We start from the raw sequence: 22538 nt of genomic DNA, 5'->3' as shown, positions 1-22538 counted from the left end.
CTCTGGGTTAGCACGAGTGTCCAAAAAGGTACCCGGGGAGGATACCCACAACAGGGGTCAGGGTTCCCAACAGAAGAAAGGGGCGGGGGGAACTGAAACATAAGGAGTTCTTGAAAGGTCCCCAAAACAATTCCCAGGGGGGGGGTGGTACCCAGTCCCAACCTGCGGTTGAGAAAAAGCCAGGATACATTGACAAAAAGCGAGGGAAATTTATCCCCAAATGCTTAGAGTGCTTGAAGTATGGACACTCTAAGGGTGACACCCAGTGTCCCAAGAGGGCACAGCCCCCCACTGGAGGGCAGACACCCAGGCTGGCTAGTGTGGTGCTTGGGGGGGAGACAGTCCCAGTTAGCTTTGGGGAGCAGATAAAGGTGTCACTAGTCTCCCTGGGAGATAAGGAGAAATGGTGCCGAAAACCCACATGCCTGCAAATACTTCCAAGCATAGGCAGTGGGTCACCATTGATGGGCAAAGGGTGGAGGCTCTGTGTGACACAGGAGCCTGTATGACCACTGTCAGGGTCAGCTGGTGTCAGCAGAGCAAATACGCCCTAATACTTTCCACCAGGTCATTGTCGCTGACAATCGCAAGAGTCACCTACCGGTGGCTCTGGTTCCCTTTGAGAGTGGGGGGGGTCTCTGGTACTCTAAAGATAGCTGTGAGTCCTGCCATGCCTGTAGATTGTCTGTTAGGCAATGATCTTGACCATACTGCCTGGACCCACAAGATCCATGGCTGCCCGGGAAGGGAGTCAAGGGTCGTCTGGAGCCTGGAACAGTGGCACAGACAGCTGCACAGTGGAAGGGCAAGGGGCACGGGAAACCAGCCCCAGATATTCCCACGGTGGTGGAGGGGGTCCCAGAGGAAGAGGCCCCTGTGCCAACTGGGGAGGATATTGCCGACCTGGGTAACCTGCCTGAACTTGCTGGCTGGCAAGTAGAGGGTGGGCCAACCAGGGAGGAATTCTGCAAAGCGCAGAAGGAGTGCCCCACTTTTAAGGGTCTGAGGCAACAAGCCTTAGCCCAAGCAGCAGGTGAAGCCTCTGGCGATCACCACATATGTTGGGAGAATGATCTCCTATACAGTGAGCCTAAGGTACCGGCCGCTGGGCAGCACGTGTGCTGGTAGTACCCCAGTGTTACTGGGCCTGGCTCACGAACTCCCCGTGGCAGGACATTAGGGCTAAGACAAAACCTTTGCCAGGCTTGTCACCCACTTCCATTGGCCTAGCATGCGGTTAGCCTCAGATAGTTTCTGTATGGCCTTCCCCACCTGCCAGGCTAGTGGGAAGACAGGGAAAAGGCTTAAGGCCCCCCTGATCCCACTCCCTGTCATTGGCACCCCCTTTGAAAGGGTGAGCACCGACGTCATTGGTCCCTTCGACCCCGAACACACGACACCCCACCCCACCTCAAGATGCTACACCAGCTCCTGATTCAGAAGAGAAGCCAATTCACGATATCGACCCACGCATACAAAGCCCTGCACAATGAAGAACCAGCACACACCAACAAACGCTTGAACTTTCACCAACTGATTGACACCTATGGTCTGCCTCCCTCTTCCTTGAAGCCATCTCATTGATCCACTGAGGCAAAAGCAGAGGGTGCTCCTTCTCACACCTGGTGGCAAAAGCCTGGAACAACCTTCCCCTGCACCTCTGGTCCGCCTCATGTCTCCAACATTTCAGGAAAGAACTCAAGACCTGGCTGTTCGAATGAAAAAATCACCTCGGAGCAGTTAACAACTCAATGCATTAAGATCCTCACAAGTGATTTGCTGTACTTTACAAGTCCTGGTTGATTGATTGATTGATTAAGAATCAGTAAGCATTAGTTACAATGAAGCTTTCAATTCATGTAGAAGTTCCAATGAAGTCCTGGAAATCTATCAACTATCATTCATGCGCCAGGGATGGTAAAATATTGATGTGTGCAAAACTTTTCCCTACATGTAGGTAAATGTTCACTCAATACTTTTTTACAAATGTTAATAAAGTGTTAGACATTACAGCTATATTACCTTTTGTATACAAACTAGAGATTTCCTTTTAGTCTAAACTCAAAATGCACTAAAATTGACTCAATACAATTGGGAAATACAATATCTGGAGGGGTTTTAGAGTGCAAATATGAAAAAGAATATTTCTCATAAAAAATAACATAACTTCCTTATCATACAATATACATACATTTTGTAATGTGGATTGACGCTTGATATTTATTGCCATTACATTTATGTGGAAAAATTTAGGAAAAAAAGTAAAATGATCAAAAAATTATAAAAAGCAACTCTGCAATATGCATTAGTTTTACGATCAAACTACAATGAAGGTATTGTACTACTTACCACCATATTAGTCTTAAATTGTAATCAGTAAATAATGAAATATTGTAAAGTGCTCTTGGTAGTTGGCAGACTTTTTTGTACACTTCTGCTGCTACATCATGGGTGATAGAAAGAAGAATGAAACTCAACTTTGGTCACACCTAATTTATCACTTAGGTTTTGATAGTATGATTTTATTTTGTTAACAGCTGATGTATTGCCTTTGTTCACATTTGGTGGTGTGGTTAAAAAAGTGTGTTTCATTTTTTATGAGATCCATGTTGCATTGCTTACGGAAGCTGTCTTCTTTTATTTACCTGCTCTTCCTTTGTCTGTTCATCTCCATTCCAAACCTCAGGACACCTGCACTATATTTAGTCATAGTTTGTCTTGAGCATGTTTATTCTCAGTACGTTCAGTGGACAATTATACCACATTTATTATTCTGTAGCATTTTTACTAGTGTCATAGTTTGTTTTTTCACACTCTTCATTATTCCAGCATTGAAATGGCAAATTCTCTGATTTTATATACCTATTGTGTGTTTGTGACTTTAAAGTGGGCTAGTCAATGTATGTCAAGTTCTTTTTTCTTTGATTCAGACATTTTACGGACTTTGAGAAACAGTCAATAAAACAGAATACAGGTTTCTTCTACTGGTATGCCGTAACACTAAAAATATTGGTTCAGCATATGTCCCAAAACCTTGGAGAGGTGGTCCAATGAGTGCAAATTACAATAGATCCAAAATAAACAATTTGTGTTTTGTAGCATATAATACAATATTGTTTCATGAAGAGTTTCCATGGCTTCTGCAAAATGCCCTGATTCAGTGAAAGTAACTCCAAGGTTGTATAAACGTTTACTTTTATATGCTTGAAACTAATTCTTGAAATCAAAGGTTTGTGACTTACTAATTTCTATATTACTTTATTAGGAAAGATCATTATTTTTACTATATTTATTTTAGGAAAAACACAGAAGGTATTTCCTTAGAAGTCTAGGCTTTATTGTAAACCTATTTCTAGAGGTATTAGAGGCACTGAACAACAGGCACAAGGGAATGCGTTTATCTTTTGTCTGATTGTTGGAAAATGGGTTATTGGTAGGGCAGGTAGGTACCTACACCTAGCAACAAGCCACTAACCTCCACATAGGTACAGTTAGGTCTCAGTAAATTAATCCCAGCTCAACCCTTGGTAGCTTGGCAACGAGCGTCAAGGCTTAACTTAGGAGACAAAGTGTAAAGCATTCAAATATCACAAAACAGTAATTAAATAAAACACAGGAAACAGTTTAAAAATCCAAAACCAATTTATAAAAATAGTTTATATTTTTATCTTTAAAATGACACAAAAACGATTAAAATCGGTTCAGGGGAACCGGAGATATGAATTTTTAAAGAATTATTACTTTTCTAGCGCTTAGAAACAAAAAGCGCCAATCGGGTCATCTGGTTGCACCTCGACTGGGGCAAAGTCAAACTTTCAGGCCGACCGCGATGGAGCCCTGCTCGGCTACAGGTCGCGGGAGGCCTCGGTTAAAAAGTTACCTTCTGACTTAGTCTTTATTTTGAAGTTTTTCTTCACCGGGACGAACCTGCCAGTTGAATCCGACCTCCTGGAGCCCTTGTCCGGATACGCGATGTGGGTTTCCTCGGTGGAGACTTTTATCTTCGGACTTAGTCGTTTTTTCGAGATGAAAATCCTTCGACCGGGGTAAACCTGGATCTTGATCCGACGTCCATGGAGCCCTTCTCGGATACGATGGCTGGGAGGTCCCGGTCAACTTTTTACGTTCAGACTTAGTCTCTTTTTTGGATGTTTTTCTTTACCGGGACGAACCACGAAGTCAGGCCGGGTCGCGGTTGAGGCAAGCCGGCTAGAATTTCCGCGGCGGGTCGGTCCCTCTCTGGAGCTTTTTTCCAAAAATTCTCAAATCTTTTCCAAACTTCTGGGGCTTCACCCAGATGTTCTTTTAAGGTTCTTTTGGGGTCCACAGCTCACCCCAAGGGTCCAGAAGTTCTGTGATGGTCCTTGGGGGGTGCGGACTTCAACTCCAAGAATGCACCTGGTGCAAACTCCTTTTTGGCCACTGGACAGTGGTCAGCTGGTCGCTTTCTTCAGGAGTTGGTGCAGGGGACTCTGGTTTAGCAATTTTTCACCTGTAGCAAACAGGGAGTCCCTCCTTGAACCAGTTGAAGCCAGGCAAAGTCCTTCTTGTGGTGAAGCCCAAGTGTGCAGCTGGTGCAGTCCTTCTGAGTGCAGGGTCCAGGTGCAGGCCAGGGGTCCAGCAGGGCAGTCCTTCTTCTTCTTTAGTTCCTTTCTTGTTGAATTCTGGAGGGGATCTGAGGTGTGGGTGCAGGTCTGCCAGTTTTATCCTTGCTCCTGGGTGAAAAGCAGGGGGGCCCTGGTTCTCCAATCAGGGACAGGGTTGTCCCCCTGTGATGACCACTTCCTGGGAAGTGTGGCAAAAATCCATCCCAGAAGGCAACAGTCTCTAAAAATCCAACATGGATGAATCTGATTTTTGGAGGTTACATCTGGCTGAGCCCACCCACTGGTGTGGCTAAAAATCATAAACACACCCCTCTCCTGCCCTCTCCTAATCTAATCAAGGGGGCACCTAGCTGTCTGGGGTTGCAGGATGTGGGGGTGTTGCTGGGTGCTGCAAATGTCCTTCTCTGCCTTTGAAGACCAGTTCGGCAGCCCTCCCCCTTCCTGCCTCACCATCTGCTGAGGGGAGATTCTCTCCCCCAAGCACATTCCTTTGTGTGAAGCCTGGCCACTTCACACCTCATCAAGGCAGCCTGGCAGAAGCTGCTGCAGGCTGGCCAATCAGAGCACAGCAGCAAAAACAATGCAGAGCTGAAATTGGCAACTTTTTAGGTAAAGTCTAAACTTTTTACCTGAACAAGTTATATTAAATCCAACAACTGGAAGTTGTGGGATTTATTACAACAATTAATTTGATACCAAATTCTTGGTATGTAACATTTAAGGAGACTTTAAAATTTAAAATAAAGTCTGCCCATTCTAGCCTATGAAGGTCATTTACTTCTATGAGGGAAAAACGAATTTGGCTGTTTTTACCTCACCAGGGCTTATAAATCTATTTTTATAAAGTCCCTGCTTATAGTTACATGGCACCCAGCCCTAGGGGCACATAGGGCACACCTTAGGGGTGACTTATATGTAAAAAAAAGGTAGTTTAAGACTTTGGAAGTACCTTTAATTCCAAAGTCGAATTTGCATATAACTTTAATTTAAAAGCAGCCAGCAAGGCAGGCTTGCTTTTAAAATGACACTGGGCACCTCAGCAGTGCACCTAGGTGTGCACCACCTATGCTGTGGTCCCTAAACCTACATGCCCTACCATATACTAGGGACTTATAGGTAGGTTAACTTAGCCAATTATAATTAGCCTAATTTGCATATCCATTTTACACAGAGCACAGGCCCTGGGACTGGTTAGCAGTACCCAGGGCACCATCAAAGTCAGGAAAACACCAGCAAAAAGAGGAAAATGGGGGCAAAAAGTTATGGGGCCTCTGCAATCAGCCCTGTTTTCTCACACAACCCCCCCCAGCCCACACGCCCAGGAGACTCAGCCCAACCCTGGGAGAGTCTTCCTGGCTTGTTAGGCGAGGAAGACAGTGAAGAAAACTGGCTGTCCCTTTGCAGGGCCTACTCTGCCTTATATCCTCCTGTCAGGGTCACTCCCTATGGGTAGTGAAGCCATCCCAACAGTAAAAGGACCCAACTCAAACTGAAACTTTCCTCTAGGGGGGTCTTCCTCCTTTCTCTCTGCCAACTTGGGTAGTGAGGTGCCCACCTCCCCTACTCCAAACTTTGCTAGGGCAACACCTAGCTTACCCAAAGAGGTCACCTAACACTTGAGCAACCCCACCATGACCAATAGGGTCAGGGGGCCTACTTTGCTATTGGCCCTGGGGTCTGCCTCCCAGGCCAAGTACAGTGCTGCTAGGAAGGCTAGCACCCAGCAGAGGCTACTGACAGCTGTCAGTACCCAGAACCACACCCTAAGCTCTCCACTGACAGGTGGCTGAGCTGCTTTAGGGGCATCTTTGGGGTCCTGGCACCCCTCTTGCTGTCTAGAGTGGGGGGCTACCACCTCCTGTGGCAGACACCCTCCTTCCACTCTCCCTTCTGTCAGTGCAGGGGTAACACCTTGCATCTGGACAGCTGCCTGACTACTCAGGACTTCCTTGGGGTCAGGTGAGGCCTCACCAGTGCCAACTCTGGGCTCCCCCCTTACTGGGGCAGAGGGCCTTTGGCTCCCTGGAACTCTCTTTAAGAGTGGCCTACCCTTCCTTTTCTTCTTTCCTTTTCTTGGGGACCCCTGTCTCCTAACTGTAGGGACTGACTCCCCAGGACTTTGGGTTGGGGGGGCGCCCTGGGCGACCACCCCATCTGTGACCAGACCCACCTCTGGGAGGTCATTGCCCAGGATACAATCTAGGGGAAGGTCAGCACTGACTACCACCCTAATCCAGTCAAGGATACCCTCCCTCTCTAGGGGCACTATGGCTACAGGTTTGGAGGTGACCTCCCCTGTGGCTATCCTGACTTTCTTTGTCTTTCCTGGGACATACATGTCTGGGGTCACTAACCGGTCACTCACTATAGTGTGACTGGCACAGGTGTCTCTCAGGCCAGTGGTAGGGATCCCATTCACTTGAATGTGGTGGAAGTGCCTACTCCCACCCTCAGGGATCACCAGCTTACCATCTGGTCCTGTCTCCCAGCTAAATGCTAGGAGGACTTCATCATCTGAGGAATCCTCCTCTATGGCTACACTGGACAGCCCAGTGCTAACCACCTTCTTTGGACAGGCTGCATCTCCTCTGAAGTGACCTTTCTGCTGACAGTCAAAGCAAGCCCTACTGTCCAAGAGCTTTTTTAACCCTGGGTCTAACTGTCTCTGCTGGTCAGAGTGGGATTTACTCTCCTCCTTCTTAGGGTTCTGGGGTACAGAGGGAGTCTCTGTGGTGGGCTTACCACCTCCCTCCTTAGGTTTTTGGGGACCTGTCCCCCCCTTCTTGGAGTCTCCCCCCTGGGACTTGACAACCACCCTGGTTCTCAACCACTCATCAGCTGCCTCCCCTAGCTCTCTAGGGTTGGTCTGCTTAGAGTCCACTAGATGCTGGCGTAACCTTTCTTGGATACAATTGGTCAAGATGTGCTCTCTCATGATCAGATTGTATAACCCCTCATAAGTATCTACTTTGTTACCAATAATCCAGCCCTCTAGTGCCTTTAGTGAAATGTCCACAAAGTCAACCCAAGACTGGGTACTGACTTTCTGGGTGTCCCTGAACTTCAATCTATATTGCTCTGGGGTCAGACCAAACTTCTTGGCTAAGCACCTCTTCATACTAGGGTATGAATCTGCCTCCTCCCCCCTTAAGGTCAGAAGCCTATCCCTTCCTGAGTTGGGGACCAACTCCCACAAAAGGGAACCCCAGTATTGAGGCCTAACCCTTCTCATTTGGAGTGCCCTCTCAAAGGCCCCCAGCCACTTATCTATGTCATCCCCCTCTACATAGACAGGAACCACCCCTTTGGGTAATCTGGGGCAAACTCCCCCACCCATGGACACCTCAGCTTCTTTATCGCTGCTTCCATCTCTTTTCTCTTTGTATGCCCACTTTTTCTTTTCTAGGGCCAGCTTCTCTGCTTCCAAAGCTATGTATGCTAGCTGGGCCTCCAGCTCTCTTTCTCTGATGGATGGGTTCTCTCCTCCTGAAAGGACCCCCTTCCCACCACTAGCTTTGGGTCTGCCCCTAGTGACTGTATTTACTGAGGACCGTTCTTCCTCATCCTCACTTAGGCTCAGATGCCTTCCCTCCCCTGAGTGGTTAGAGCTTGCATCCTCCCTTCTTTCTCCCTCCTCTGGAGCTTCTTCTGACTCTACCTCTTGGGCCTCAGCCCATGCTGTCAGGGATGTGATCAGGATTTGCTTCCTGAGATCAGTGGTTGCAGGCAACCCTCTTTCAATACACAACCCCCTAAGCTGGACTACTGTCAGTGTGGGTAGGCTAGCCAGATCAAGCTCCATGGTTCCCTAGTTTTGTGTCAACAAAAACTTTTTGCAAAAATTGGAAACAAGAATTTAGAAAAATTACAAAAATTCAATAATTGAAATTAATCCAAATTAAAAATTAAAAACAATTTTTGCACTAGGACAATTTAAAGGATTTTTAATTTGTTTTACCTAAAACTGTAACGTGATATTGAACACAAGTACAGGATCCCGTCGCTGCTTCCAATTATGTTGGAAAATGGGTTATTGGTAGGGCAGGTAGGTACCTACACCTAGCAACAAGCCACTAACCTCCACATAGGTACAGTTAGGTCTCACTAAATTAATCCCAGCTCAACCCTTGGTAGCTTGGCAACGACCGTCAAGGCTTAACTTAGGAGACAAAGGGGGTCATTCTGACCCTGGTGGCCGGTGACCGCCAGGGTCACCGACCACGGGAGCACCGCCAACAGGCTGGCGGTGCTCCCGAGGGCATTCTGACCGCGGCGGTTCAGCCGCGGCCAGAAAGGGTAAACCGGCGGTCTCCCGCCGGTTTACCACTGCCCTTGTGAATCCTCCATGGCTGCGGAGCGCGCTCCGCAGCCATGGGGATTCTGACACCCCTACCGCCATCCTGTTCCTGGCGGGTCTCCCGGCTGGAACAGGATGGCGGTAGGGGGTGCCGCGGGGCCCCTGGGGGCCCCTGCAGTGCCCATGCCCATGCCCATGGCATCGGCACTGCAGGGGCCCCCGTAAGAGGGCCCCGCAAAGTATTTCAGTGTCTGCTAAGCAGACACTGAAATACGCGACGGGTGCAACTGCACCCGTCGCACCCCTGCAACTACGCCGGCTCAATTCTGAGCCGGCGTCCTCGTTGCAGGGGCATTTCCTCTGGGCCGGCGGGCGCTCCTTTGGAGAGCGCCCGCCGGCCCAGAGGAAATGTCTGAATGGCCGCCGCGGTCTTTTGACCGCGGTGCGGTCATTCAGCGGCGGTACCTTGGCGGACGGCCTCTGCCGTCCGCCAAGGTCAAAATGACCCCCAAAGTGTAAAGCATTCAAATATCACAAAACAGTAATTAAATAAAACACAGGAAACAGTTTAAAAATCCAAAACCAATTTATAAAAATAGTTTATATTTTTATCTTTAAAATGACACAAAAACGATTAAAATCGGTTCAGGGGAACCGGAGATATGAATTTTTAAAGAATTATTACTTTTCTAGCACTTAGAAACAAAAAGCGCCAATCGGGTCATCTGGTTGCACCTCGACCGGGGCAAAGTCAAACTTTCAGGCCGACCGCGATGGAGCCCTGCTCGGCTGCAGGTCGCGGGAGGCCTCGGTTAAAAAGTTACCTTCTGACTTAGTCTTTATTTTGAAGTTTTTCTTCACCGGGACGAACCTGCCAGTTGAATCCGACCTCCTGGAGCCCTTGTCCGGATACGCGATGTGGGTTTCCTCGGTGGAGACTTTTACCTTCGGACTTAGTCGTTTTTTCGAGATGAAAATCCTTCGACCGGGGTAAACCTGGATCTTGATCTGACGTCCATGGAGCCCTTCTCGGATAAGATGGCTGGGAGGTCCCGGTCAACTTTTTACGTTCGGACTTAGTCTCTTTTTTGGATGTTTTTCTTTACCGGGACGAACCACGAAGTCAGGCCGGGTCGCGGTTGAGGCAAGCCGGCTAGAATTTCCGCGGCGGGTCGGTCCCTCTCTGGAGCTTTTTTCCAAAAATTCTCAAATCTTTTCCAAACTTCTGGGGCTTCACCCAGATGTTCTTTTAAGGTTCTTTTGGGGTCCACAGCTCACCCCAAGGGTCCAGAAGTTCTGTGATGGTCCTTGGGGGGTGCGGACTTCAACTCCAAGAATGCACCTGGCGCAAACTCCTTTTTGGCCACTGGACAGTGGTCAGCTGGTCGCTTTCTTCAGGAGTTGGTGCAGGGGACTCTGGTTTAGCAATTTTTCACCTGTAGCAAACAGGGAGTCCCTCCTTGAACCAGTTGAAGCCAGGCAAAGTCCTTCTTGTGGTGAAGCCCAAGTGTGCAGCTGGTGCAGTCCTTCTGAGTGCAGGGTCCAGGTGCAGGCCAGGGGTCCAGCAGGGCAGTCCTTCTTCTTCTTTAGTTCCTTTCTTGTTGAATTCTGGAGGGGATCTGAGGTGTGGGTGCAGGTCTGCCAGTTTTATCCTTGCTCCTGGGTGAAAAGCAGGGGGGCCCTGGTGCTCCAATCAGGGACAGGGTCGTCCCCCTGTGATGACCACTTCCTGGGAAGTGTGGCAAAAATCCATCCCAGAAGGCAACAGTCTCTAAAATTCCAACATGGATGAATCTGATTTTTGGAGGTTACATCTGGCTGAGCCCACCCACTGGTGTGGCTAAAAATCATAAACACACCCCTCTCCTGCCCTCTCCTAATCTAATCAAGGGGGCACCTAGCTGTCTGGGGTTGCAGGATGTGGGGGTGTTGCTGGGTGCTGCAAATGTCCTTCTCTGCCTTTGAAGACCAGTTTGGCAGCCCTCCCCTTCCTGCCTCACCATCTGCTGAGGGGAGATTCTCTCCCCCAAGCACATTCCTTTGTGTGAAGCCTGGCCACTTCACACCTCATCAAGGCAGCCTGGCAGAAGCTGCTGCAGGCTGGCCAATCAGAGCACAGCAGCAAAAACAATGCAGAGCTGAAATTGGCAACTTTTTAGGTAAAGTCTAAACTTTTTACCTGAACAAGTTATATTAAATCCAACAACTGGAAGTTGTGGGATTTATTACAACAATTAATTTGATACCAAATTCTTGGTATGTAACATTTAAGGAGACTTTAAAATTTAAAATAAAGTCTGCCCATTCTAGCCTATGAAGGTCATTTACTTCTATGAGGGAAAAACGAATTTGGCTGTTTTTACCTCACCAGGGCTTATAAATCTATTTTTATAAAGTCACTGCTTATAGTTACATGGCACCCAGCCCTAGGGGCACATAGGGCACACCTTAGGGGTGACTTATATGTAAAAATAAGGTAGTTTAAGACTTTGGAAGTACCTTTAATTCCAAAGTCGAATTTGCATATAACTTTAATTTAAAAGCAGCCAGCAAGGCAGGCTTGCTTTTAAAATGACACTGGGCACCTCAGCAGTGCACCTAGGTGTGCACCACCTATGCTGTGGTCCCTAAACCTACATGCCCTACCATATACTAGGGACTTATAGGTAGGTTAACTTAGCCAATTATAATTAGCCTAATTTGCATATCCATTTTACACAGAGCACAGGCCCTGGGACTGGTTAGCTGTACCCAGGGCACCATCAAAGTCAGGAAAACACCAGCAAAAAGAGGAAAATGGGGGCAAAAAGTTATGGGGCCTCTGCAATCAGCCCTGTTTTCTCACACTGATGTAAATCATCTTTGGTTTGACACTTCCTCCAGATTGATAGCTGCCTTCATTCATGCCCATATTTAAAAAAAGTAAAACTCATGCATGTGCATTTGTGTGAAAGGGTGACTTTTCGCATTATTTACTTTATTTAGTCTGTATTTAGTCTGAAAGTGCAATTACTAGATTGCATCATGCATACCCTACACCCAATGCAATTTTGAAGGAGTTCAAATAATATAAGTCCAGTCTAATAGAGATCTCTTGAGCTTTGAGACTTGGGAACTCACATCAATATTTTAAATTTGTGGGTTCTTTCAGTATATTGGTTGACTAGCATGCAAAAGCTGTTTTTATGATTTGTTAGGGATTTAAAAGCAGCCTCAAGGGGTATGGGCCATTGGAGGTGAGCCTTCTGACGAGCCACCCTATTTAGAGGGGAGGTCACATCACTTTTTTTTTTCAACTGTCCATCAACACCAGGAATATTCCGGCAATGAGGGACAGTAAACATTAAAAAATATTATCCACAGAGCATAAGAGAGGACTCCTATTGTGTTGAGACAATTTGTTTTTAATTTTCCATAAACAAACTCTCATCAATGATGGAACTATTAAATGGCTTTGTATGAACCACCACAACAGTGGTTAAGTCTAACCCACAGGGTTCGCTGAAGGGGCAGCAGTGAACACTAAATTTGGCAGGTGAAGTAAAGGTAGGTTGGCGGGTGTAAAGTCTTTATTTCTTCCGGCAAATTTCAAACCATGCCTTAAGTGAGCAAAATATGACATAATAGGAAGCCTTAAGTTATTTTTGATGATCAGACGTTTCTGATGTGTAGTGGATTTTCTCTGAGCTCTGAGGCTTAGCTAAAAGTGAAGTGTGGGTAGAAAAAGATGGCAGATGGAGTAGGGACATCAGGGGCTATGGGTAATGGCAGTAGGTGGGAGGTCAAGGCTAAGTGGGCGAAATACTGTTTGCAGGGGGCCATGAATTTGCTGCTACCCCGGTCTGCTGGAATTATTAAACTTATTGCTGAAAAATCATCATAAGTGTTGAATTTTGCAAAGTTTTAAAGGCTTTGGCTTATTCTACTTGGCTTGTTGCCAGAGCCTTGTATATAAGTGAACCTTTTAAACTCATTTAATCACAACTGATGAAAAGTTGAATTTTTGAGTGTTGTAAGCATTTATCAGTGGTTCTCCAACAATATGTATTGTATTGTATTGTAATCGTATTTATGTAGCGCTTACTACCCCTGACGAGGCGTCGAAGCGCTTTTCGATGAGTAGCACGCTACTCCGGAACCCAACAAGAATTAGTGATATATGAATATGTTTGAAAATAGAGACGGTCATTCATCCAGTGAAAAGGTGGGCAGCTCTGAAACCATTACCTTCAGATCCTTGAATCACTATTCATATGACATGCCTGCATGAAGCATAAACCTTAAATCAAGGAAACATTTACCTGTAGTTTACCCACAATGTTATTCAACTAATTGAATCAGACTGTGAAATATGAAGCATACTTTAATGCAGCCGCATCCACCCTGGAGGCATACTAATAATAGACAATTTGTAACAGATGATATATATACACGTCAAGGAGGTGTATCCTAACAAAATGTGAATGAACTTTATTGCCTCATAGTTGGTGGGTTGTTGCTGGTACCAAAAAACCATTAATGCAATGGTATTGAATCTTCATCCTACAGCTGTAAGGCTGGCCTCCAGTTTGCCTTGTGCTGGTGCAATTATCAGCAGCTGTAGCAAGCAGTGGATATTTTTGTGCTTGCGTTTAGAAAACAAAGAAACAAATAATGCTCCACTGCTTCTCAAAAACACAGTTAATAAAAACAGTTTGCTTCATCTCAGATCTTACCATGGACTCTGACTGTATGAAGGAATAGTGCAAGCAAACTTTAGAACAAATCTATGACAAATGGCATTAAATATGCTTGCTCTTACATACTCTTCTTGAATAATCTGTTCTCTACGTCATTTTTTTCTGTGATGTTTTTAACAGTATCTTTATAGGTATAATACTACTGATGTGATTTTCTTATACAATAGGTATCTTTATGATTTTTTTTATGAGTTACTAATTTTGTGCCTGTTTACTGTAACAACATATGTTTATGCTGTGATAACTTTACCAACAAAACTAAGTGGTTTTCATTTCCTCATTAGCATATAAGGTATCCCATAAAATCCAAATATAAAAAAGTTGTGAGGAAGATATCCGGTTTGTAAATGTTTTGGGTGCTCTGTTCTATTTCAAGTAGTGTTCTACCTGTTCCTTCAGGGAGCTCCACGGATAGGTATGCCACGATCCAGCGGTAGCAGGGGAAGCAGTAGATCTTTCCTGTAGGGGATTCCACAGTAACCTGGTTGCAGAACCAGTTGTCCTCAGGAGAAGTGGTTAAGGGCTCCTTGTAAAGGCGGATTAGTAGAATATCCCCCAAGTCCTGTTCTTCACGAATGTGATACACGTCGGTCTGAAGAGCAAAAGAAACCAATATTATTTTACTGAGCATTTTGTCATGTAGATGTACCAGTGACTTAACCAGGACATTCAAATATCAGCAATCGAGACACTGCTCTATTTTTAAATCTATTTTTAAATGAAAACAGACACTACATCAATTAATTAGCATACCAAGGGCTTATTTTTCTAATTCTTGCCAAAAACAAACAATTAAAAAATAAAACATTTTGAAGCTTATGCTGCAACAGGACCCAGTAACAGCCATTTGATAACTCGATAGCTATGAGCAGACCATTTAACACTAAACAGCACTGATTTTAAGGGTTTTATTTCACAGCTGAACGTTCTCAATATTTTGGTCACTTTAGGATAAAACAGCACAATTCATGATAAGAAAGAGGCGGAAAGAGAGTTACACCCTTCCAGAAAGAGACAATTTAAATAAGGCCCAGATCAAGTAAAAAAACACCTTCATGACAAATATGTGGCTATGTTTCTACTTATAATTTAGCTAAATTTTAGGGCATTTAATTTGAAGGATGTAAGTAGATTACAAATAAGTCACAGGCTCTTTTTTTACAACCCATTGTTGTCAGCCATAATTTGCCATTTTATATACTTTAGACTTCCAAAACATTAGTAAGTTCCAATGAAAACAACAAAACGCAAACCATGCATTCACGTGTGAAAGACATGCCATTGACAAAATCACATTTTGTACAATAGTGTTTATTCTTTTTTAGCAAAAGAATATATAAACGTATTTTTATACATAACTTCAGTTCGGTTTTCAAAAACTATAAAAGCAGTATATACATAATTAATAATGCACTTCAGCTACTCACAATAATAACATTATTAAAGTAGAAGAACTATCACATAAAAGCAATTGCTATAAAATAGTTATTTTTGTTTTTAACACTCCCCTACTACTCCTAGCCCTGCCAGCTTTGTCTTCCCAATTCTACATTCACACATGAGATACCTACAGACAGAGTAGACAATGTGTTCAGTAGTATCATATTTTGGAATCCTCCTTGTGATCACAAAACGGAGTATACCTAGTAGTTTACATAAAGGCATAATGCAGCTCCTCCAGGGAGTAGCGTAGGTTGGTGTAATGCTATCAGTATTTAATCACCAGCTCCATCTTGGCCACTGACACCATCTTGTGCTTAGCTTAGCTTCAAACACCGTCACATTGGTGGCACAGGTATTTTTCCGTGCACAGCTTGTTAAACTGTTTTCGCTCTTCTCAACAGGGAATGGAGCAAAACATTGGGGAGCGCTGAAGATAATCCTCTGTGGGCCGTTCGTCAACCTGATGGGCACTATAGAATGACAGTTGATTACTGTGAGCTGAATAAACATACACTCCGTTTGACTGCCGCGGTTCTAGACACAATCACTTTGATTGAAAGAGTACAGAACATGAAGGGACCTGGTATGCAACCACTGATATTGCTAATGCTTCCTTTTCTATACCATTGGCCCCTGAGTGTCAAGAGCAATTCAGCTTCTCACATTATGGTAGACAATTTAGGATGTTTTCTTTGCCTCTGTTACATACATAGCCCCACCATCGGTCACGAGCTGGTGGCAGAGCACGTGGATGAAGTATTTGTAATTCCAGGAGTGCAATGGACCCATTACATTGATACTGTGATGATTCAAGGAGAGGTGGGAGCATATACCAGCTGATAAATGTTATTTGTGAGAATGACCATACTTGTCTCTTTTACAGATCATGCTACGAGGTATCTATGTGCTAGCTGTCAACATGGTCTCCTTTTGGGCGAGTGTGTGAGCTCAGGAGGGATCAAAACCCCCAACTCCAAAATGGCTGATCGACCACGCCAATTAACACCTTTACTGCAGTTGAACGAAAATGTCTGGACACATCTGGCATGAGTCGTACTCCACAGGTCGGGCTTGTGCATGGCTCCCAGGCAAAGTACGGTGGACGTCATGTCCACCTGTCTGGTAGCAATCCCTATGTCTGCACAGATTTTACTGGATATTTTTAACGTCACTAACAAGGATGGCAATGTTCAGGAGAGTGATTTAATATCCCAGTAGTGGTAGTGTAAAACTCCTACATTTGTTTTTACAATACTGTGAGGCCTACTCATTTCATAGGCTAACATTAGGGCTACCCTCATATTTTGTTTGAGTGGTAGATTCTGATCTGAAAGGAGTAACAAGGTCATATTTAGTATGGCCAGAATGATAGTACAAAATCCCGCTGACTGGTGAAGTTAGATTTAATATTACTATTTTAGAAATGCCACTTTTAGAAAGTGAGCATTTCTCTGCACTTAAATCCTTCTGTGCCTTACAATCCACATCTGGCTAAGTTTAGTTGACAGCTCCCTTGCGCATTCACTCAGACAACCCCAAACACAGGATATTCAGTCACACTTGCATACATCTGAATATTGAATGGGTCTTCCTGGGCTGGGAGGGTGGAGGGCCTGACACATGTCAAAGGACAGTAGCCTGCCCTCACACAAAGGACTGCCACAACCCCTACTGGGACCCTGGCAGACAGGATGGAACTGAATGGGGACTTTGTGCACTTATAAGCCACTCTTTGAAGTCTCCCCCACTTCAAAGGCACATTTTGATATTTAAGCAGGATTTCTGACCCTACCAACTCAGACACTTTCTGGGAAAGAAACTCTGCACCAGAACCTGCAACCTGCCAAGAAGAACTGCCTGGCTGCCCAAAGGACTCACCTGACTGATTTTCTGCAAAGGACTGCTGCCCTGCTGTTGCCATGCTGCCTTGCTGCCCTCTGGCTCTGCTGAGAAGTGCTCTCTGTTGGCCCTGCTGAGAAGTGCTCTTCAAGGGCTTGGATAGAGCTTGCCTCCTGTTCCCCGAAGTCTCAGGACCAAAAAGACTTTGGGGGTCATTCTGATCCTGGCGGTCATGGACCGCCAGGGCCAATGACCGCGGAAGCACCGCCAACAGGCTGGCGGTGCTTCTGGGGCCATTCTGACCGCGGCGGTACAGCCGCGGTCAGAAAATGGAAACCGGTGGTTTCCCGCGGCCCCAGGGAATCCTCCACGGCGGTGCTGCAAGCAGCGCCGCCATGGGGATTCCGACCCCCTTCCCGCCATCCTGTTTCTGGCGGTTTTCACCGCCAGAAACAGGATGGCGGGAACGGGTGTCGTGGGGCCCCTGGGGGCCCCTGCAGTGCCCATGCCACTGGCATGGGCACTGCAGGGGCCCCCTAACAGGGCCCCAATTAAGATTTTCAGTGTCTGTTTGGCAGACACTGAAAATCGCGACGGGTGCAACTGCACCCGTCGCACACCAGCAACTCCACCGGCTCCATTTGGAGCCGGCTTCCTCGTTGCTAGGGCTTTCCCGCTGGGCGGGCGGCCTTTTGGCGGTCGCCCGCCAGCCCAGCGGGAAAGTCTTTTGACCGCGGTACGGTATTCTGGCGGTTCCCGCCAGGCGGACGGCTTCCGCCGCCCGCGGGGGTCAGAATGACCCCCTTTATCTCTGCAAAATAACTCCTTGTGCAGCGAAAATCGATGCACAGCCTGCAAGAAACAATGCACAGCCTGCCTTGTGGTGAGAAAATCACTGCACGCCGAACCGGAATGACTCAGCCCGACTTCCCGACGAGGAGATCGAAACAGTGCCAGTGTTGCAACCAGAAATTCAACGACGCCCCACAGGATTGATGCAAAGCCAGACCGGAATGACGCAGCCCGATTTCTTGAGAGGAAGCGACGCACCGCTGTGCGGCAGAAATTTCCAAGCCATGTCTACCGGATCAACACAACCCCGGTGACTTCATCCTGCATGCCCAGAATTTCAACGCATCATCCCCGGGGCGTCTGAAAACCCCAAAGAGGATCCCATCCTATGCGCCGGAAATTGACGCAAAGCCTGTCCTGCGTGGAAACTCAACAACGCATTGTTTGTGTGCGCCGGAAAAATCGATGTACCCCTCCCCATTTCCAATGCATCTACTCCTCTGTGGTCCCTTGTGGAGAATTTGAATGCAAACCAGGTACTTTGCGCTTGCAAGAGACACTTGTTGCTTTTTAAACGACTAAAGACTCTTCATATCATTTTTACAGTGATATCTCAACGTATACTTATTGAATCTTGATTGTTTTCACCTGCATCTTACCAGATAAATATTACATATTTTTCTAAACACTGTGTGGTGTATTTTTGTGGTGTTATACTGTGTTATTGCATGATTTATTGCACAAATACTGTACACATTGCCTTCTACGTTAAGCCTGGCTGCTCAGTGCCAAGCTAGCAGAGGGTGGGCACAGGATAATTCGGATTGTGTGTGACTTAAACTGACTAGAGTGAGGGTCCTTGCTGGGACAGGGGATAACCTGACTGCCAACCAAAGACCCAATTTCTAACATTGATGATCAGTGGTGAGGACTTGCATTTGTGCAGTGACTTACAATAGCTAAGTGTACACTACCTACCCACAGTTGAAGGTCAACTTGATTTTTTTAATCTTTTTCTGCAATTTCGTTTTCTGCCTGATTTTTAACTAAATCCTCATTCAACATGTCTCTTACTGGGTCTCAAGCAGGAGCTGAAGATTTTGACCGAGCCAAGCTGGAGACATACACTGTTAAACAGCTGAAGGGGTTCTGCAAGGATATGGGAGTACCTACCTAGGGAAAGGAGGAATACCAAAAGGTGCTGAGGGCCTGAGCAGAAGCCCATTCTGATGAGAATGTTGAGGAGGAGGGTCCAGAGGATGTCCCCTCAGAGGATTTCTTGCCAGTAGTGGGGGATGTTACCCCTATTATTGACCCCCAGGCAAAACCAAAGAGCAGTGTCTCTAGCTATGGCCTGACTGTAGAGGAAAGGAGGGAGGAGAGAGAATTTCAACTACAGGTGGCAAAGTTAAACATGGAATCAGAAAGAGAGGCCAATCAAGCTGAGGCTCAAAGGGCTTTCGCTGAGAAGAAGATTCTTCTGGCTCATGAACTGACTCTCAAAGAGCCGGATATCAAGGCAAGGCAGTCTGAGTCCAGCAGTGATGGTGGCAGCATACATGCAGGACCTGCTGGGGAAAGGAAGGTTCATATACCCAAAAATGTAGTGTCAAGTTATGTAGTGGGAGATGACATTGATAAGTGGTTGGCTGCTTATGAAGTTGCACTAAGGGCTCATGTGGTCTCTGAAGAGCAATCGGGGGCTGCTTCGTGGTGGTATGTACCACTAGTGGGGACACACTTCTTACACTGGATCCAAAAGATCAAAATGTATATGCACCCATGAAAACCGCTTTGCTTGCCAAGTTTGGGCTGACTCCTGAGAAATACTATCAGAGGTTTAGGGACAGCACCAAACTCTCTACAGAAACTTGGGTAGACTTTTTTGATTTCTCCAGTAAGGCACTGAATGGATGGGTGCGGGGCAGTAAAGTAGATAACTATGTGGGGTTATTCAATCTGATCCCGAGAGAGCATATGTTCAGTGTTTGCTTTACAGAGTTGCACCAGCACCTAGTTGACAGTAAGCTGACTGACCCTAGAAAGCTTGCTGAGGAGGTGGACCTCTGGGTTAGCACCAGAGTGTCCAAGAAGGTACCTGGGGGGAACACCCACAAAGGTGGTCAGGGTTCCCAGCAGAAGAAAGAGGGGGGGAGAAAAACTTAAACATAAAGAGTTCTCAAAAGGTCTGCAAAACAATTTTCAGGGGGGTGGTGTTACCCAGTCCCAGCCTGAGTCTGAGAAGAGGCCAGGATTCTTTGATGAGAAGAAAGGGAAGTTCATCCGCAAATGCTTAGAGTGCTTCAAGCATGGACACTCTAAGGGTGACTCCCAGTGTCCCAAGAGGGCACAGGCCCCTACTTCAGGGTATGCACCCGGGTTGGCTAGTGTAGCGACTGGGAGGGAGACAGTCCCAGTTAGCTTTGGGGAGCAGATAGAGGTGTCCCTAGTATCCCTGGGAGATAAGGAAATTGTGCCAAAAGCCCACATGCCTGCCAATACTTCCAAGTATAGGCAGTGGGTCACCATTGATGAGCAAAGGGTGGAGGCTCTGCGTGACACAGGAGGCAGTATGACTACTGTCAGGGGTCAGCAGAGCAAATCATCCCTAATACATTCCACCAGATCATAGTCACTGACAATCGCGAGAGTCTCCTACTGGTGGCTCTGGTTCCCTATGAGTGGGGGGGTCTCTGATACTCTATAGGTAGCTGTGAGTCCTGCCTTGCCTGTAGATTGTCTGTTAGGCAATGATCTTGAGCATACCGCCTGGAAGGAGGTAGAGCTCAGATCCCACCTGGAGATGTTAGGTTTGCCTGAGAGGGTCTGCATTACCGCAAGGTCCGTGGCTGCCCGGGAAGGGAGTCAAGGGCATCTGGAGTCTGGAACAATGGCCCAAACAGCTGCACAGAGGAAGGGCAAGGGGCGTGGGAAACCCGCCCCTGATATTCCTGCAATGCTTGATGGGTCCCAAAAGAGGAGGCCCCTGAGCCAACTGGGGAAGATATTGCCGAACTGGGTAACCTACCTGAGCTTGCTGGCTGGTAAGTGAAGGGAGGGCAAACCAGGGAGGAAGTCCGCAAAGCGCAGAAGAAATGCCCCACTCTTGAGGGTCTGAGGCAACAGGCCTCAGCCCAAGCAGCAGGTGTAGCCTCTGGCGATCACCATATGTACTGGGAGAATGATCTCCTCTACAGTGAGCCTAAGGTTCCGGCCAATGGGGCAGCACATGTGCTGGTGGTCCCCCAGTGTTACCGGGCCTTACTACTGGGCTTGGCTCACGACACCCCCATGGCAGGAAATTTGGGCCAAGACAAGACCTTTGCAATTCTTGTCACCCACTTCCATTGGCCTAGAATGTGGATAGCCTCAGATAACTTCTGTAGGGCCTGCCCCACCTGCCAGGCTAGTGGTAACACAGGGAAAAGGCTTAAGTCTCCCCTGATCCCACTTCCTGTCGTTGGCACCCCCTTTGAAAGGGTGGGCATCAACGTCATTGGTCCCTTGGATCCCAAAACTGCCCTAGGCAACAGGTGTATCCTGGTTTTGGTGGACCATGCCACCTGCTATCCAGAGGCGATCTCTCTAAGGACAGTGACTGTACTGGTGGTGACCAGAGCTCTGATGGGGATATCTACCGGTGTGGGGTTCACAAAGGAGGTTGTGTCTGCACAAACTTCAAGTCAGCGTACATGTAGTCCATGTGGGAGGAGTGTGGAGTAACATACCGGTTTACCACCCCTTACCATCCTCAGACCAATGGGATTGTTGAGAGATTCAACAACACCCTAAAAGGTATGATCACTGGCCTACATGAGGCCATGAGTCGTAAGTGGGGTGTCCTCTTGCCATGCTTTCTCTCTGCTTATAGGGAGGTGTCCCAGAAAGGGGTGGGGTTCAGCCCCTTTGAACTTCTCTATGGTCACACTGTCAGGGGACCACTGAACATATAAAAAGAGGGATGGGAGAAAGCTCCCAGGAAAACTCCCCGGGATGTGGTCAGTTACATGCTGGCCCTTCACAACCAGACACAGCGCTTCTGGAAGCAGGTCAAGAGCAATCTTGAGGCCAGTCATAAGGTGATGAAGGAGTGGTATAACCGGAAGGCCACTCTGGTTGAATTCTCAACTGGCGACAAAGTTTGGGTGATGGAGCCAGTAGAGCCTAGAGCTCTCTAGAACCGCTGGACTGGGCCATTTGAAAGGGGGAGGCCACTTACCTAGTGGACCTCAAGACCACTAGACACCCCCAAAGGGTTCTCCACCACAACCGACTGAAGCCTCATTTTGAGAGGTCTGAGGTCAGTATGCTCCTTGTGACAGATGAGGGCATGGAAGAGGAGAGTGAGCCTCTCCCTGACCTCCTCTCTGCCAAAGAAGGTGATGGGTCAGTGGTGGGTGTTAATCTCTGTGACTCCCTGACTCTAGATCAGAGGGGAGGCTGCTACAAGTTGTTGGAGCAGTTCTCTTCCCTGTTCTCCCTCACTCATGGACTCACACACTTGCGTGTCCATGACATTGACACAGGAGACAGTCCACCTGTAAAGAATAATGTTTACATGGTGTGAGACAAAGTGAGGTCCAGTATCAAGGATGAAGTTTCCAAGATGCTGGCTCTTGGGGTGATAGAGAAGTCCAGCAGTCCCTGGTCCAGCCCAGTGGTGTTGGTTCCCAAGGCTGCTGCTCCCGGTGCCAAGCCAGAGCTTAGGTTCTGCGTGGACTACCGGGGTCTCAACTCTGTCACGAGGACAGATGCTCACCCCATCCCCAGAGCTGATGAGCTCATAGACATACTCAATGCTGCCAAGTTCCTTAGTACCTT

General features: G+C 47.0%; 1 protein-coding gene across 1 annotated transcript in view; it reads right to left on the bottom strand.

Annotated features, from left to right (window-relative positions):
- LOC138268035 (hydroperoxide isomerase ALOXE3-like) overlaps positions 1-22538 on the bottom strand; it is a 306669-nt gene that overhangs the window by 245791 nt on the left and 38340 nt on the right. The window contains exon 2 of the mRNA XM_069217367.1: positions 14031-14235. Within this exon, the coding sequence (XP_069073468.1) occupies positions 14031-14235 (205 nt within the window). The remainder of the gene's footprint in view (positions 1-14030; positions 14236-22538) is intronic.

Source organism: Pleurodeles waltl, chromosome 12 (genome assembly GCF_031143425.1).
Source record: "Pleurodeles waltl isolate 20211129_DDA chromosome 12, aPleWal1.hap1.20221129, whole genome shotgun sequence".
NCBI classification, from domain to species: domain Eukaryota; kingdom Metazoa; phylum Chordata; class Amphibia; order Caudata; family Salamandridae; genus Pleurodeles; species Pleurodeles waltl.
The sequence above is the reverse complement of the archived record's forward strand: the minus strand, read 5'-3'. Positions and strand labels throughout refer to the sequence as shown.